Consider the following 18,170-nt stretch of genomic DNA (forward strand, 5'->3'; position numbering starts at 1 on the left):
AAATTATTTATTTATTGATGATCAATTATTAGTTAATTTAGGTAAGAAAAACTTCCTCTTCTCATTATCTCTGAACACAGACCTGTACACACACACACACGTACACGTACACGCACACACACACACACACGTTTATTGTCTAAGCATAGACTGTAAGAATTAAAAGAGACATTAGGGGTCGTCTAGTTCAGTCTCCACTTCCACTTCTGCGCAGACAGCTTTTTCGAAATATCTTGCCACGGTCACTCAACCTTTGCTCCAGCCCTTCTGGTGAACAAGCCTCGTGACTTTATAAGGCTGCCAGCCTGTGGCCCGAAGCCCCGTTATAGTGAAGCTCTGGCTTCCACTTGGCGGACTTTGTTCTCCCTCCTGAATGGCACAGGAGGGCAAATCTGCAGCCATCCTCAGACACATTTTCTTCCCGCTCCTCTGCAACCTGAATGCATCTCAGGTGTTTCCACTCATGGTGACCTCATTACCATGCATGCATTTTTGTTTATCAGTGTTTTAATTTAATTTATCAATATTTAGGAACAAACACAACCGTATAGGTGCAGTGTTGGTGGCACATACTGGCCAGACTGTCCCCATTTTGGATTTGGGTGCATTGTCTATTAATAGAGCCTAAAACTATTAGTATTTCTGTTTGTTTTGCCATAACCTTGTATTGTCAACTCCTCTTGAATTTGCTTTCAAGCAAAACCTCCAGGTAGAGTTCTCATGAACTGCTAGGTAGCCAGGTTATCTACTCTGTCCCTCATCACTTAGTATCACCTGCAGGTTTGATAAACATACATATGTTTTTCCAAATCATGCATAATGCTAACTAGAATGGAAACACTTCATTCTTCGAAACTTCTTGAAGGAGGTTGATATCTTTCTTGGTTTCACTATGTACATAGAGATATTTTTATCTGCTGTCATCAGGTCACATGTCCTTTTTGTTTACAGAGTTAAAGAAGAGAATGGGTTAAATACTTTGCTAATTTAAGCATACAGATCTTTAGAATCCCTAGATGTACCAATGTAATATTTCTGTCAAGGCCCCCTCTGTCTGGTTCACCAGAGTCCATATCCTAGTTGTTGAACTGAAAACAGATTCTAGATTATATATTTTTCTTCATCACATTATTCATCCAATGTCAGATCTATTTAAGGTAGGAGAATTTAAATAGTTATATTTCTGGTATTGCTTAATAGAACCTGTGAGTTTAATACACTGATACGTTTTATTAGTTATGCTCCCCCTTTGTCTTTTATCTCGGTATTTTGATAAAGTAACAAGTTTCCAGAAAGAACTTAAGTCTCAAAACAGAAATTGCCCACAAACCCTGTCACATAGTTTCCTAATAAGGAACTTCTGATTTTGGTAGCAAAAGAAATAAATTCTGTAACTACCGGGAGGAGAAGATCATTATTTAAATACATAGGTGGAATTATGGTTCTAAATCATTGTTTTATCTTTCTGTACCTGTGGTTTACATGACAGACTCATGGTTGTCCTGTAGTAACTGTATCAAACTGAGAATTGAAAGCTAGTAATTCGACTGTGTCCTTTACAGCTTCTTAGTATGAGGCGGGAGGGGGATTGATCAGTTGGTTGATTTAAAAGGCTGGAATGAAAAGAAACTGATTTTTTTTTTAAAGCAGTGGTTGAATAAATTTTCTTTTTCAGAATGTGATAACTTCCTGGATGTTGGATTGGGCAGAGAGTGTGCCTCAAAACAAGGTGTCCTTAAAAGAGAATCTGGGAGTGATTCTGACCTCTTCCACTCACCGAGTGAAGAAGTGGACAGCATTATCTTCTCCAAGGTACTGTTGGCCTCAGCGTGTGACTCCTACTAGCCTTATAGGGCTTCTCTTCAGGTCTTAGAGAAGTGTAAATGCTCCCTTTCAGAGAATGAAGCTCCAGGTTGCCAGGCCTTACAAAGAGGCCTTGGCCACTTTATTTTCTGTAGAATCATGGCTGGTTACGTGCAGGTTTTGAAGCTCACATTGAAGCCTAAAGAAATGGAAGTTCCTTTAATGTGAATTAAATCAGATGACAGTGAATACTTCTCAGGGGGCAGGAAGGAACCACAGCTCAGACTGTATGACGTCATGTGTATAAACTAACCACAGAGCCTTCTGATTAATGTGTTTGGGCCTGAAGCTCGCTGCTGAGCTTGGTGATGTCACCCGTCCTCATCGAGCCTGCTTCATTGGAAGTTTCTAGAGCTCTGCTCAGGAATCCAAGCTTTCTCACTAGTGAAAAGCCAAGCCCATCCACATGAATCACCTCGTGTTTTCATATAATTTGAGGCTCTAAGAGAGTGGTGGGGGTGGGGGTGTTGCTTTCTTTTGCTTATGTTTGTATCTAGTTGCAGCAAGGTTGGTTTTGTCTCCTAAGAAGAATAGAGGCCTTTCCCACAGCAGGATCAGCAAATGGTACTCAGTTATATGCCACAAGTGCTTGTCTTTATAATAGAGAGTGGTTGAGGGGGCAGAAACAAGGCAGCTGTGCAGACGCCTTTGTGAGGGTTCACGATGACTTTGGAGAAGTGATGAGAGCAGTTGGGTTAGTGGCTGATTAGGTTCTCCAAGGCAGCGTGATGATGCTGGGTTTAAAAGTTACGCTAGAAGAAGGCTTACCGTTCTGGGCTTACCGTTCTGGGACTCTGGTCTGGAATGTATTTAAGGCTCTGTGCATTTACTTTCACTTTCCCTTCATTTTTGCTCAGCGGCTCTCACATGGCCGCTTGGCCTCCCCTCGCCCTTTTCCTCGTTCCTTTTCCTTGTGGTCATTGTCTTCCAGAGGGCCTTGGAAAGACTCATGGAATCGTTACTCATAGAAGGGATTCTGTAAAGTAAAAAGTCCACACAACTTGGAGGATCTGTCCTTCTCTGAAGTTATTTAGGGAGAGGGACACCAATATGATCTTTTTTTTTTTAACCAACAGAATTTAGGTAATTTCCACTGTGATTTTGAGGTTTTCTCTGTAAGGACTCCTAAAGTGTCTGCCTCCCCCCAAGGGGAATACCATTCCAAAGGTGCATGTCTTTAAAAATGTATTGCTTTTGCCTGAGATAAATAGATTAGATAATATCTCTAAGTTCCAGCTTTAAAACAGTCATCAGTAATCACTGAAGCTGGGTCATGGATGCATGAGGGTTTGTTAAACATTTATATATGTGTGAAAATTTTCTTAGTTAGAAATTTTTAACAAATTGCAAAGTCTCTGTTAAGAAATAATTGCTTGAACCTCCTAGGTGCGTGACAGCTTGCCCTGGGTGTTACCATCTCTGCAGAATGATAGTTATTTCTGGTTACTAAATTGAAGGATTTTCCTAGCTAAGGAGAATTAGAATTTACTGCATTTTACCTAATTATTCGAACTGCCAAAAGCACTTAGGAGATTGTTCATACAAATGGCCAGTGCTAGATTTGGCAGTTTTTTCAGGATGACTGGACAGATACAATTTTTAAAGGTTGCAGCATATCTCTGAATAAACTTTTACCAACATTTCATACTGGGGTGCCTCAGGAAGTCTAGAAATGGCGATGAACTTTCACCTCTTCATGCTGACAGAAGAATGTCTGATGGCCTGGGGCGAGATTTGGAGGGTCCTTCCTCTTAGTGTCTCCGCTCTACCACGGTTGTTAGTGACAGAGAGGTTTTGCAATAATGTTTTCTCTAGCATTCATAAAACCAAGGGTTTACATGTGAAAGGAAAAGGAGACAGACAGACTCATGTGTACAAGATGCTTACTTTATACTAGGCACTGAACAGAATTTTTTACGTATGTGATCACATTTCATGCTCCCAGCAACCCTGCAAGGTGGGTGGTCTTATCTTCATTATACTGCTGAGGAAATAGAGGCTCTGATTGGTAAAGAAGTTTACTCAAAATTACTCAGCTGGTAAGTAACAAAATTGAGATTTGTACCTAGCCCTAACTCTGAAATCTGTTCATTTTCTGTTATTTTGCTCTCAACCTCCAGACACCTGCATTAATAACCAGTGCTTTATATAGAAGCATGGCAGTGGCAGACAGGCCATCATCTACTTCCTTAAAAGCCTTCCTCTGTGGTCATCCACACAACATGTACTGTGAAACATCAGACTGTCCCAGAGTTTCTTCTCAGGCTCCAGCCCTCCCACTCTCCCTTCTCTAAAAAATAATCTGTAGGCAAGGCATTGCAACATCCTTTTCTGTGAACCATGAGTCGTGCGTTAGGTCACTTCCTGCAGCCACTTGTGTGACTCTGGCCTTAACAGAGGTCTCTTTAACATTAGCCTGCGGCGTTTGTCAGAACTTTCCACTTAATCTTATGTTTCCACTCAGTATGCCTGCCTCCCGGCAAGTATGACTCTTTGGTGAGTGTTGTGAGCTTCATGTTTATTCTTATGGATATTTGCTCGTTTCTAAGTTCTTTCTTTTCCATAGATCAACAGCATAAAATTTAAATTTTGTGTTTAACGTGAGAAGAAATCCTAGGACGCTTTCTGGCACTAGCTAAGAAGGATAATTGAAGGCCACAGAAAATACTAATAGTTGCTGCCTCTTTTCCCAGAGATAAAGTAAAGCCCTTACACCTTGTTTTTTCCTCCAAGTTATAAGACATATCCACAATTGATTAAGAAAATCAAAGTAACTCCCCTAAGATGCTAACCCTTAAAGGAAAATCCTTTATTTCATATGCTGTAGTTTGCTCTCAGGTACTTAAAAGCCTTCCTCTCTGTGGTCATCCACACAACATGTACTGTGAAACATCAAGCCAAAAATTTACCTTTTATTTTAAACTTTTAGAGATAAAAGTAAATATGTTTACAGAATCCAAATTAGAAAAACTATAATCACTTATGCATAAGTATTGAAATTATTGTAATTTCAGAACTGTGAATCAGGGCTGATGCTTGCTATCAGATACTTAAATAAAGTATTGCACATAAATGGATTAAGTGATTGGCATACATTAGGATTTTAAAATATGAGCTTTTATTTTCAAGGCACATGGCAGAGTGCCCTGTGTATAATATAATAGATAATAATTTATAAGTATTTGACGAGCAAATGAGTGAAAATGAAAGGACTAGTATTTTGGCAATATTAAGCATGATTCCTTCAGGTGTAGTAATAAGGTATAAACTGCATAGCTATTTCTATATTTCTATGTATGTAAGTGTATATAATGTTTACACCTCTCTGTATACATATCTATATCATACCTATATGGTGTAACGCTGGTTAAGAAAGCCAATCAGGCATTTGTTTCCCCAACATTTTATTTTAAAAATTCTGAAACAGAAAAGTTAGAAGAATTGTGCAGTGAACATCCACCACCTAAATTCTGCAATTAACTTTCTATTATATTTGCTTTGTTACATAGTTATGCATCTGTCTCTCATTCTTCCACCCACCAGTTCATCTAATTTCTTTGATGCACTTCAAAATAACTTACAGATATCAATACACTTCACCCCTAAATACTTAGAATTCAGTATTTGTTTATAGGGTTGTTGGGTTTTTTTTGATAAAATTTACATACAATGAAGTATGCAGTCTCAAGAGTACCATTCAATGACTCCCCCCCCCCAACTTTATTGAGTTATAATTGACAAATAAAAATCATATATATTTGAGGTGTATGACATGTTGTTTTTATATATATATATAAATGCACATATATATATAATACTTATATACATATACATATATACATACATACTTGTGAAGTGATTACCACAATCAGGGTAACTAACATATCTGTCACCTCACATAGTTACTTTTAATGTGTGTGGTGAAAACACTTGAGATTTACTTTCTTGGCAGATTTCAAGGATACAGTGCCTTATTATTAACTATAGTGACCATGGTGTATATTAGGTCTCCAGAACTTACTCATCTCGTAACTGAAAGTATGTTCCCTTTGACTAACATCTTCCCATTTCCCCCACCACTCCAGGCCCCGGTAACCACCATTATACTCCCTGTTACTATGAGTTTGACATTTTTAGATTTCACATTTAAGTGAGATCGCGCAGTATTTGTCTTTCTGTGTCTGGCTTATTTCACTTAGCACGATGCCCTCAAGATGCATCCATGTTATCGCAAACGGCAGGATTTCCTTCTTTTTCAAGGCTGACTAATTCTATATCCATTCATCTGTCAGTGGACACTTAGGATATTTCCATATGTTGGCTACTGTCAATAATGCTGCGTTGAACATGGGAGTGCACATATCTCTTCAAGACAGTGACTTTATTTCCTTTGGATATATACCCAGATGTGGGATTGCTGGATCATATATGGCAGTTAGTCCTGCCTTTAATTTTTTGAGGACCCTCCGTACTGTTTTCCATAACAGCTGTACCTCAGTGACCTTTGATTAATGCATTCACCCATCTTTGTAACCTAAACCCCCATAAGGATATATCACTTTGGAAAGTTTTCTCATGCCCCTTCCCAAGTCTGTCTCCTCTCTAGCCCACTAGAGGCAGCAACTGTTCTAATTTTTTTCTACCACAGGTTAATTTTTCCTATTTCAGAACTTCATATAAATGAAATATAAATATTATCATTCCTCTTAAATAAATACCCAGGAGTGGAATTTCTGGATCATATCGTAAGTGTAGGTTTAGTTTTATAAGAAATGGCCAGACCTTTTTCCAAAGTGGTTGTACCATTTTTTATTCTCAACAGCAAGAATGAGAATTATAGTGGCACCACGTCCTTACCAACATGTATAATTGTTTTGTTTTGCTTTGACTTTAGCATTTCTGGTGTGCATGTAGTGGTATCTCACTATGTTTCTGATTTGCTTTTCCTTGACACCTAAGGATTATGTTAAACACATTTTCATGTGTTTATTGGCCACTTGTGTGTATCTTCCTTTATGGAATGTCTGTTCATCTCTTTTGCCCATTAAAAAAATTAGATCATTTGTCTTTTTGTTGTTGAGAAGTAGAAATTCTATATATGTATCCTGGTTACCAGTCCTTTGTTAGATTTACGTTTTGAAAATATTTTCTTCCACTCTATGGCTGCCTGTTCACTTTGATAATTATGTCTTGATGCACTGAATTTTTAAAATTTTGATGAAGTGTAACTTATCACATTTTTATAGTTATTGCTACCTGTGTCCTATCTTGTTATTGATTTGTCTGCCCCCAGCTGCAGTAACAGCTCTGTAGTTTTTAGCAATAGGATTGAATCCTAGCTGTACCTAGAATCACCTGGAGAGCTTGAAGAAGAAGAACAAGAAGAAGAAGAAGGGAAAAAGACAAAGACAAAGACAAAAAGTCTGGCCCTTACTCCAGATCAGTTAAATTAGAAACTTGAGTTTATTATGTAACCTCACTGAGCTTCAGTTTTCTCATCTATAAAATGGGAATAAGAATAGCTACTAAATCAAATAGTTGTGAGGATTGAAAGAAATCATACATCGAAATCACTTAGTATAGAGGCCCACACATGGTGAGTATCCAGTAAATAATTATTATTCAAATTTATATAATAGCTATACTGCACATATATTTAAGTAATAGAGTCTCTCAAGCTTTATATAAACACCATCATTTGTTTTGGACTTTTACATCAACTTTTACTTATGTAATTATTTCGTAATTTCATTCTCCCTAGTTTATTTGGCCTTAAATTAAGCAAACCCAAGTATCCTTGGGTCACTGTGTTGGACTCAACCCCTGCCCCTGAAGCCAGAACTGTCTGTGTAAGGCTAGTGTTGGAAAGACCAGCCACTCTCACACCTTTGTAGTGCTCAGAGGGCATTCTCTCTGACGCCTATTGGGTTTTTCTAGCCTGATAACCATTTGCAGATTTTCAAAATTGTATAAACCCCAAGGAGAGAGAAGCTGATGGTAGAGATGATAGTTTTTTGTGTGTGTTCCCATCCTGCTGTATGCAGGAGGGAAACCAATTATGAAAACTCAAGAGAGGAAGGATTTGTGTGTCAGTCTCAGGTACAGACTTGGTCTTAGTTTCCCTAGTATGCTTGCTGTCTCGCATACATACGTGACTCCCAACCACCCCTTCTCTCCTGTTTCCACCTTTTAACATCTCTTCTACTTCTCTGCCCTAACCCAGTCTTAATACTCATCACAATTGTGTTTTGGCCATTTGTTTATAAGAATGAAAAAATATATATACATATATTTTCATTCTTATATATATTTATATATAAATGCATAAGTATTCATATAAATATATATTTATATTACATATATATATATATCTATATATATATCTATATATATATAGAGATATATATATATATATATATATATATCTATATATATGGGACTTGGGATATTATTCCTGATTGTCTGGAGAAATGGCGCCATGGGATCAGTTTAACTAGTACATTTGATTTACATGGATTCAAAACTAAGTTTTAAAAAATGTGTTAGTTTAACTGATCCCATGGCACCATTCCTCCAGACAATCAGGAATAATTTCCTAAGTCTTGAAAGTCGTTTAATTAGCAGACATTTTAAGAGAAAAGACCTCTCTGAAGAAAGACTGACACATAACTCAAAAAACTCTTATGAGGAGCTTCAAATACTAGGCATGGAACATTCTGTCTATGTCAGAAGCCATCATTTTTTTCCCTTTCTAATATATATAAATGAAAAAACAGTATCCCCCAAGATCTGGTACTTTTTTGAGAAGGGAGGAAAGTGGTGGAAGTAGTAGTTCTCACATCTGTTATTTGGCAGATATCTCTAAGAACTTTAGCACTAACAAATTCAGGGACTGGAAAGGGAACATTGCAAAAACAGTTCAAAAGTTTTAAAAACCTGCTTTCCTTCTTTCCTCTGTTATCCATGATTTAAATGGACAATACTTTTCAACAGACGTTATATTAATTTCTAACCTTTAGATCTAAAGATCATCATGTGACTTATCCGTAGACACATACCTAGCTATAAAAAGGCTACAACCATACTCCGGGTTTGAGTTCTCATTACACCACTGACTACTTTCTAGTCTGCAAAGGTAGTGTAAAGATGTGATGAAGTTGGGAAATTCTTTTGAGAACGCTAAAAAAACTTGGAAAAAAGTAATTTAGAGCCTTCTTTAGGTTCAATCTAAAGTTAAAACCATTTGCCTCAGTACTTAATAAATGAGCTCAGTCTTAATTTCTGAATTTGTCCTATTTTTCCCTTTTCAGATAATAAATGCTAGCTCACAAAAATACTTGAGTGTAAGAATATTATACTGTGTGAACCTAATTCTTAAAGCAGGATCAGGAATGCAAAGCTAAAGAAATCACGTGTTACTATGAAAAAACTCCCAGATCTTTTATTTTGTGTTTTTTGTTTTTTTTAAAAAATCAGAGTTAAAAGTACACACCAAGAAATGCCATAGCACACACAGGGAACAAGGCTATGTTGAGGCTGTGTGCTAGGCAGATTTCTCCTTTTTACAGAGAAATACCTGTTCTACCATCTGCAAGTCATTTTCACACCGGGAAGAGCTAACTTGTACGAAGAATGTGTGATAAATGGAAACTTCAGCTCAAAAGCTTTCATATCTTTTGAAGCCTTGCCTGTGTGTTTTAAAACGGGCTTGTCACACGTTTTGCTTTTTTGATGCCCATTCTGCTTGTCCCTTGGTATTGTTTGGAGAATTAGACATTTAGGCAGCTTTAGGCAGCTTTAGTTTCCCGGGGCCAGTGTAACCAATTACCACAAATTTGGTGGCTTGAAACAATATAAATTTATTCTTTCATAGTTCTGGAGGCAGGAGGTCCTAAAAGCAATGTATCAGAGGGGCTGCTGTCTCTGCTTATAAGGGCACTACTCCTTTTGGATTCACGAACCACCCTAGTGTAATATGACCTCATCTTAACTAATAACATTTGCAAAGACTCAACCAAATAAGGTCACATTCCGAAAAGGATGTGAATTTGAGGAGGACACTACTATTCAACACAGTACAGTGAAAGAGCTAAGACATCCTAAAAGTGTATTCTAAAGTTGGTATTCATGACCATTTATAGTCTCCCTTTCTGTGGAGAGTGGCCCCAGGAACAGAAACTTTAGGATGTCCAGGTCAATCCTCACTAACTTAAAAGAAGTCATCGATAATTTTATTTTAAAACAAGACCTACCCTGTTTTAGAATCTACTTGGTAAAGCATATAGTTTTATTTTACAGTGTGGCCCAGTGAAGGGAACACTGAGGACTTTTCTGATATTGACTTTGAGATCTTATCCTTACAGAGTGGTTTCTTTTTTGTTTTTGTTTTTGTTTTTAAGGTGATCTTATCCTTACAGGGTTGGTTTTCTTTTTTTTAAGATAACAGAACAGGGCAGTTTAAAAGTTGAAATCAACCTCCGTTCAAATCTTGCTTCTCCTGTACTTGGGGGGGTGGGGGAGCCCAGGAGACAGTCTGGGCCTCAGATTTCTGACTGTCCAATGGTCCCCTCGTATCTTTCCCTAACTCATCGTTTAAAGAGCGACTAACGTAGGAAACTGGATTCTACAGGGTGGGAAAAAAAGCTCATATGAGCTTGTGAGATCCAGCCCCAGCGGTATAAAGAATGCTTTCAGAAGGTAGAGTGCTTTTGCAGTGTTATGTTAAGCCTTTAAAGTGGCACTCCCTTTAGTATGGGAGTTGTTTTCTGTTTCAAAGCTAACAGGGCTCATTAGTTTCCATAATTTTTAAAATCTTTCTTGAAGAACTGTAAGTTTCTTTACTCCTAATTAAAACTGAGTAGACTGACTAATTAGGGAAAAACTGTGAAGGGGGAAAAAAAAATCAGAGAATACCTTTCTCTATTCCCTGCTCCCTATCCCATAAGAACGCAAAATAAAGGTATTAAGATAGTACAGTGCCCACATCTGTAACTCAGAATGTGAGCATGTGTCTTTTTAGCCACTTTACTTATCTTTTGGGTAAATTTATTTTTTGAATGCCATGACGCTTACCTTTCCCTCACCCATCAAATTATGTGTTCTGGTGTCTTTCAGCACTTAGAGAATGTCAGGCTACTGGGATCCAAATGGCACAATTCCTGTTAGGCTCTAGAAGTTGGCCAGGGAAAGCGTATCATCACTTTATCAAAGGCTGCATTGCCAGGACTGATGATTTTATGTACAGTTTGGCTCGATAAAACTCAGCCAGTACTCAGTTAAAGGAAAAAAGGGGATAGATTTCTTGCATTTAGGTGTTCGTGGCCAGAATTTGGGCATTTGTGGCGGACTTTAGGTGGGGTAATAAGCTCTTCTGCATTTTTCAAAATGCTACTGAAAACAATTAGACTTACTTTTGGAATATAAACTTCAGTATATCACTGTTGTAGCCAAGCACACTACCTTGTTTTCAGTTAAGGCTTGTAAACAAAACAAAACAAAAAAACCCTAAACTTTATATGGTATGAATTTAAGAGTTTTCATAAGCAGAAACCTCAGAGACATAGTTTCCCTTCATTTCAGTTGATGGTATTAACTGAAAAAAACTGACTTGAATTAGATCTGTTCCTCTGTAAGAAAGGGAAAATGATGTACTTCCCATCTAGCACCTCTAGTGAAAGGGTAAAAAGAGCATAGACCTCGACCCTGCCTTTACTGGAGGCTGTTTGAATCCATCTGTGATCATGCTTTAAGAAAGAAATCTGTTTGAAGCCAACTGTGATCTTGCCTGTCCTACCCACTGTAAAGGCACTGGCTCGATGGGGAATAACAGAGAGCTGTCTGCTTGGTCCTGCCATTTCCAACCATACGTGCTTTCTCTCCATTACAGCCTGAGGAAGAACAGTTGGCCTGTGATATCACTGGATCCAGTTCCTCCACCGATGACACAGCGTCCTTGGATCGACATTCTTCTCATGGCAGTGATGTGTCCCTCCCCCAGGTTTCAAATTTGAACAGGTCCAGAGACCAACAATGTCTTGATGGTTTCTACAACCATGGGGTGGGAGCTGAGGGTCGAGAGAGTGAGAGTGAGCCTGCTGGCTCCGGTGAGATGGAAGAGGAGGAGATGGACAGCATCACCGAAGTGCCTGCGAACTGCTCTGTCCTGAGGAGCTCTATGCGCTCTCTGTCCCCTTTCCGGAGGCACAGCTGGGGTCCTGGGAAGAACGCAGCCAGTGACGCAGAAATGAACCAGCGGAGGTGAGACGGCAGGCTGTTTGTCTAGTCTCTCAGTGTCTGCTTGCTTTTGATTTGGTGTTATTGGTAAAAGATTTTAGGGGACCCCATGGTATAGAAGAAAGAATATAGGCTTTGGAATCAGGAAAATCTGTGTTCAAACTCTAGCTCTATAACTTACTATGTGGATAACCTTGGCAAGTTACTTGACCCTTCTGAGCTTTAACTTTCTCATCTGTAAAACACTTGCCTTTCAGAATATTTGTAATAATAAAGATTACAAGTGAAGTATGTCAGTCACGTGGGTGTTTAATAAATGGTAGCATTTTTTCAGACCAGATTTGTTTATGAAATTCAGAGATTAGAAAATTTGGGGGGGAATAGTTTCATGTCAATTTTGAATTAAGAAATAAACATGAACTCTTACAGTCTCAACACATCTAAGTCTTCACAGTGCTTCATAGAAATTGCCATCTGTTTCTAGTGCAGAGAGTTTTGATGAAGTCTAAATTACCAGTGTTTAATCCTTAAGAGATCATAATAATCATTCAATTGTTGCTATTTTTCCATGTATCACTCAGTCTTGGGGCTCTCTTGTAAGTGCCACGCAGTCTCATACCTTCAGTTTGGAAGCAGGCTATAAGAAAAGTTGGATTGGCTTCTGACCATTGGCTGCCTAGATGAATTTAAGCAGATGGCTTTAAGTGTAAAGAACAAGTGCCATGATGCCTACTGTATGTACAAAGGTGTGCCTGCTCCAAAGCTGCTTTCTTAATGAGGACAAGCAGCCAGGGGAGGAGGCTGACAGTTGTAAAACAATCGATGTAAACGGTTCACCGGCAGCAGTTATTGGTTTGTTTGCTTTTTAAAAATTCCTTGACCTCCTAATATTTTGGCTCATGGCTATAAGTACATGTAATCTGATCACATTCACTCACTCATTTATTCTTTTATTCGGCCGACATATATTAAGCACCGCCTGCATGTCAGGCATTTCTATGTTCTGGAGACCCAGAGGTGAACAAAGTCCCTGCCTTCATCATACCTTATACCTTCCTGACTTGCTACCCTTTTCAGATGCTTTTAATAACACATTGTCTCATGTAATTTTGCAACCTCTTCATGAGTCAGGTGGGATTAACCCCATTTTTGCAGATGAGACTCTGCAGGTAGTTTATATCATTTACCCAAGGTCAGTGGGATCCAGGTTTCCAGTTTCCTGGTCAGGCGCTCTTTCTACAACTCCGTATAATTCTGGGGTGGAGTTCAGGATGCTAAGCTTAAAAATAAGCGGTTGCTTTATCTGATGGGCAGTTTTTATATATATTTGAAATCCTAGATTATGTGAAAAGCAGTTTCTAAAAGCTTTCCTTCCCAACTTTATTCAAGCTGTACTTTTTTTTTTTTTTTTTTTTTTTTTTTTTAAGCATTCACACCGCAAGAAAAAATAAGGTTGGGGGAATGATCCCTACAGCCAGAATTCCCTTCCTGAAGCAAGAGAAGCTTCTTGACAGGATATACTTGTCTTAGATGATGACAACATTGAGAAATGAGGATTTATTTTATATATAATCTGTTTTCCTTTATAAACCACTATGGATCCCTTTGCCATGACTTTGATTTCCGAGCTAGATGTGCCTTCATGGGTCATGTAGCTCCAATGAGGAAACTGAAGCTCAGATTAAATGATTTTGCCCAAGATTACATGGTGATTTTAGGACTGAGCTAAGATTAGAACCGTATCACCTAAATTGTTTATATTTTCAACCTGTGTGATACCATGGAATCTCCTGTTTGAGTTTATCATTAAGGATTGCTTAGCACCCCTGTCCCAGTACCTCTGGAGATAATGGAATGAGAGTTAGGGTTCACTTTAATTAGTTTGACTAATTCTTATAGTATTATCTGCATATAGTGTAACCTGAATTGTAGAGTCTTAAGAAAACCCTTTTAAAGTTTTGAATGGCCTTTTTTAAAAATCCTTTTACTTTTATAATTTAATAAACCTCATTCTTGGTCACCTGATTAACTCCTTGGAGCAAGGAGGGAGCAAAGTAGCCCTTCTCAGAAATTATCAGGCCTTTTTGGTCATAATATTTTCCTGATTCCACATTCTTTCATTCCCTTACTCCCTGAACTATTTCTCTTTGGCGATTGTGTCTCTTCCCAGTGTGATGTCTGTATGTTTCATGCATTTGTATCCATTTTATTTCAACTCGACACTGACCTCTTCCACCATTCATTTTCAGTTCAATGCGAGTTCTTGGGGATGTTGTCAGGAGACCTCCCATTCATAGGAGAAGGTACAGAGCTCACTAACTTGATGGACTAACTGTTTGCCTTTGAGCTTATACTAACAAGCATCTCATTCTGCTTCATCTGTGATTAAACAGTCTATTTTTAAATAATGTCATGTCTGCTTCAGACAAATAAAATACAGGTACTTATTAATTGCTAATGTCCATTCCATATGAAATGGTTTCTCGAATTTGAAGTTTTTTCGTATTCTACTTTTATTTTTTGAAAAACAGTTTAAAAAATATTTTTTCCATCTTGTGCTTTTTGGTGTTCAGATAATTTTGATAATAGGGTCTCCCCAGCTTTATCCAGGAGAATTCAAAGAAGTGTCTGTTGTGCCTATGTAATGGACCCTGGGGAGTACTTTTTCTTTCTTTCCAAAAAAAGGGGAAGAACCAGAAACATGAGTGTGCTCATGTACAGGCCCTAAAATATTTTCAACATGTTCTTTAATAATGTGATGAAAGCCTGTCTTCCTAGGCCACCTGGCACTCTCCATTCCACTGCTGATGTGGTCATTGCTTAAAGCAGGTAAGAGGCATCAGCTGATTTCTCAGGAGCCCTCTCAGTCTTTCAATTCCTTAATTATTTTTTGTCATGTAAAATTTTGAAGCTAAAAATTATAGTGATTTATAAGCTGAAAAGTCATTTCTAGCCAGAAAGTGCTGATTTGCTTTAAATTGTTCGAATGCTGAGTTTTGTTTTATATTTACCGTACAGAAGTCATTTGTGACTTTTTCTTCCCTTGTTTGGAAAAAAATTTAGAAATCTAAAAACGATGGTTTGATTACTGTTAGTGTCTCATATTAGGAGACACTTGTAAAGAGGTATTTTTAACTATTAGCTGAAGCTGTTTGTTGGGAAGCAGGCAAATAACAGTCTTTCTTTCCCACTTCATCTTTTTCAAGTAGGTGTTTCCTTTAATTCCAGATTTTAGGCAGAGAGTTGAGATTCTCATGAATCTTAGATAATCATGAACCTGGTTAAGTTTTTCTCCAGGGGAACAGGTTGTTAAATGCCTTTTTCAGTAGGAGTATCTAAAACCTTTAGAGATATATTTGTCTGACTTTCTTTTAAACTCTTCAGTATGGACTTGTTAAAATCATGCACTGGATGACACTGGAAGATGACAAGTTGCTGGATACAGTCCAGGTTAGCATGTAGATACAGCCGTCACAGCAGCTCCAGTGACGGTTCCATCCCTAGTCACATTTCTGTACGAAGAACATGGGTTATAATTTTAAATTTTGTATTAAGCCTTAGCTACTAAAATTGAAACATTCCAACAAGTATTAAAAGGTGGGGGGCGCGGGATACTTGTTTTTGTTTTTTTAAATCTGGAACTACTAAATCTCAAAATAAAGCTAAAGAACCATGAATTGTTACCTCCCCCCAGTTGAGGAATTGAGGAAATTAGGATGCTCTCAAAAATACTCTTAGTTGTGAAAGGAATTTTCTGCTACTGTAGGACCATCTGCAGCTTCCTTCCTGAATCAGTAGAAGAGCTTTTCAGATGCGGTTTCTGTCTCCCTGTTGTTCTTCGTTCTCTTCATCCTAAATTTCATCCCAGTCTCTCACATCATTGTCATTTTCTGAGAGTAAAGGGAAGTTTAAATCTGTAGAAAGAAAGACATTATTTTAGTTTTAATGAATGATAAATCGGCAAAATATATTCAGTCACTAATTTTTTCTACATTCTGTTTTTAATAAATTGGCTATTTAGGCATAATGTGCCTTTTTATTAACAGTTTAGAGATATCAAATTAAGTTAATTTTCAAAGAATGGACTTCTGAATCTCATGTGTGTCTGCAAACTATATCAAGTCTTGCTTCCCTCCCACAAGTAAATTATAAGTCAGTCTGGTCTTGCTTAGCAGACTAGTAGAGACATGTCTCAGGTGTGTATTTCCACTATCTGCTTTTGCACTTGTGAGCTTTGTACTATTAATTTAATCTGATTTAAAATGTTTTATTTACCATTTAAGTTATTTTTTAATGATATTATTTTTAAGATTTACTTTTAGAGGATCCATAGAGGTAGCTCATATTTATTCTCCCACCATTTTCCTTGTCTTTTTTTCGTCTGTCAAAAACCTCCCACTTGTCAACAAAACAGAGTTATCAGCTGTATTCAAGACGAAAGTGGGTTTTTTTGGTGTCTGTAGGTCTTCCCATTTGAAGGTTCAGGAAGCTGATTGGTTTTACTGTTATCCCCCTTCTTAAAACAATGTCACTGAGGACCTTAAGGCCAAAATAGTAGCAGTGTTATTTTTTAAATGATAGCTTTTGTTAATCAGAAATCCTCTCCTATGGATGCAGCTCCTTTCACAGAGTATCTGATATTTTGAATTGGTTATTTTTTGGCTGGTTATGTTTACTTAGCATTTCCAACCCCAGATTTTCTGTTCTTGCTGCTTGAGAATAAATATCAGTGCTGAGATAGTCAAGGAAATAGATGATCAAGTGGATTTTTTAAAATCTTGTGGGAAAGGGGATACAAACCTAAAATTAAGAGACACATTGCTCACTCAGTACTATAAAATTCCTTTTCTTTTTAAGGAAAGAAATCCCTTCGTTATCATTAAAATACAAGGAAACAGGATCATTGTTATATGCTTTATCTTTAGCATAGAAGCCTGGTGAATAGGGTTTGAAGGTGAATCTAAGTGTTGATTGGGTATCATTATGAAAGATACATGAATTGTCTGGCTTAGATGGATCCTTAATGGAAACATGAAAAAAAACTGATGACTCAGTGAGCCTACCCTAGTGCAGTTTGTCATCGTTCCTTTTAGTTAAGGATTAGAGATACTGGGGTAAGGGAGTTGGAGGAGTGGTGGGATGTATAGAGAGATTGTCCCCAGTAGTGGAGGTTGGAACAAAGAAGAAGCCACACGTAGGGTGGATTCTCTGCTCAGGGTTCGCTAGGAGGAATTCTTGGTTTTCCAAGATTGGGCTTGTTATCCTGTAAAGAATTCACGTAGTCATTTCCAGCACATTGTGTAGATGGACATCAGTAGAACAATTTTAAGTTTCCGTGTTTTTTGTTCCAGCCATTTTCTAAGTTCTAAATCAATGTTACATTCCTAATTTTTCGATAATCAGATAAATCCGTCTGTCTCTAACCATGCCCTTTCTTTTTAAACCCAATAATCCCATCCCTGTTTCCTCTTCTTCCGTTTCTGTTTCTTCCTTTGATGTCATCCCCAGTATGAGCTGGTGTCCCTCTGGTGTGCAATACTCTGCTGCCCTGAGCGCTGACTTTAATTACAGAAGGTATGGTATTGTTATGTGTCCAGCCACCAAAGGGGGAATCATAAAATATGGCACTTGAGCTTTCGGCTTGGAGCTGGCTTCTGTGTGGCTGGAATGCATATGGCAACCTGCTTTGTCTGTGAGCACAGTGTTGTGCCGCCTCTGCTGTGGGCACCACTGATCCAGTTGAAGCGGTCCAGCCTAGGAGTTGGATGGTGTACCCTGATGCATCCTTTTTGGCTCAAGTGGCTATAGATTTGGTGTTTTCTGCACAGACTTGTCTCCGTGGTATGATAAATCAGTTTTCTGTTTGTTTTGATCTGTCCTAATTCCCAGATCCTAGGAATTCCTACATCCTGCGGAAAACAATAACAGAAACAAGGCAGCTAATAAGATGCACTCATCTTTTTACACTTCCAGGTCCACCAATCTCTTTATTTATTTTTTTAACATTTTTATTGGAGCATAATTGCTTTACAATGTTGTGTTAGTTGCTGCCGTATAACAAAGTGACCAAAGAC

At 38.0% G+C, this 18,170-nt stretch overlaps 1 protein-coding gene across 11 annotated transcripts in view; it reads left to right on the forward strand.

Moving 5' to 3' along the window:
- The window catches only part of AKAP13 (A-kinase anchoring protein 13), a 342,139-nt gene that overhangs the window by 250,004 nt on the left and 73,965 nt on the right, over nt 1–18,170 (forward strand). For 6 of the 11 annotated variants that reach the window (XM_068557294.1, XM_068557256.1, XM_068557275.1 and 3 more), the window contains 4 exons: nt 1,676–1,812; nt 11,750–12,120; nt 14,346–14,399; nt 17,605–17,670. In XM_068557294.1, coding sequence (XP_068413395.1) covers nt 1,676–1,812; nt 11,750–12,120; nt 14,346–14,399; nt 17,605–17,670 — 628 coding nt within the window. The remainder of the gene's footprint in view (nt 1–1,675; nt 1,813–11,749; nt 12,121–14,345; nt 14,400–17,604; nt 17,671–18,170) is intronic. The other 5 variants (XM_068557321.1, XM_068557330.1, XM_068557347.1 and 2 more) reach the window with 2 other exon arrangements.

The sequence above is a fragment of the Eschrichtius robustus genome, chromosome 1 (assembly GCF_028021215.1).
Source record: "Eschrichtius robustus isolate mEscRob2 chromosome 1, mEscRob2.pri, whole genome shotgun sequence".
Classification (NCBI taxonomy): Eukaryota; Metazoa; Chordata; class Mammalia; order Artiodactyla; family Eschrichtiidae; genus Eschrichtius; species Eschrichtius robustus.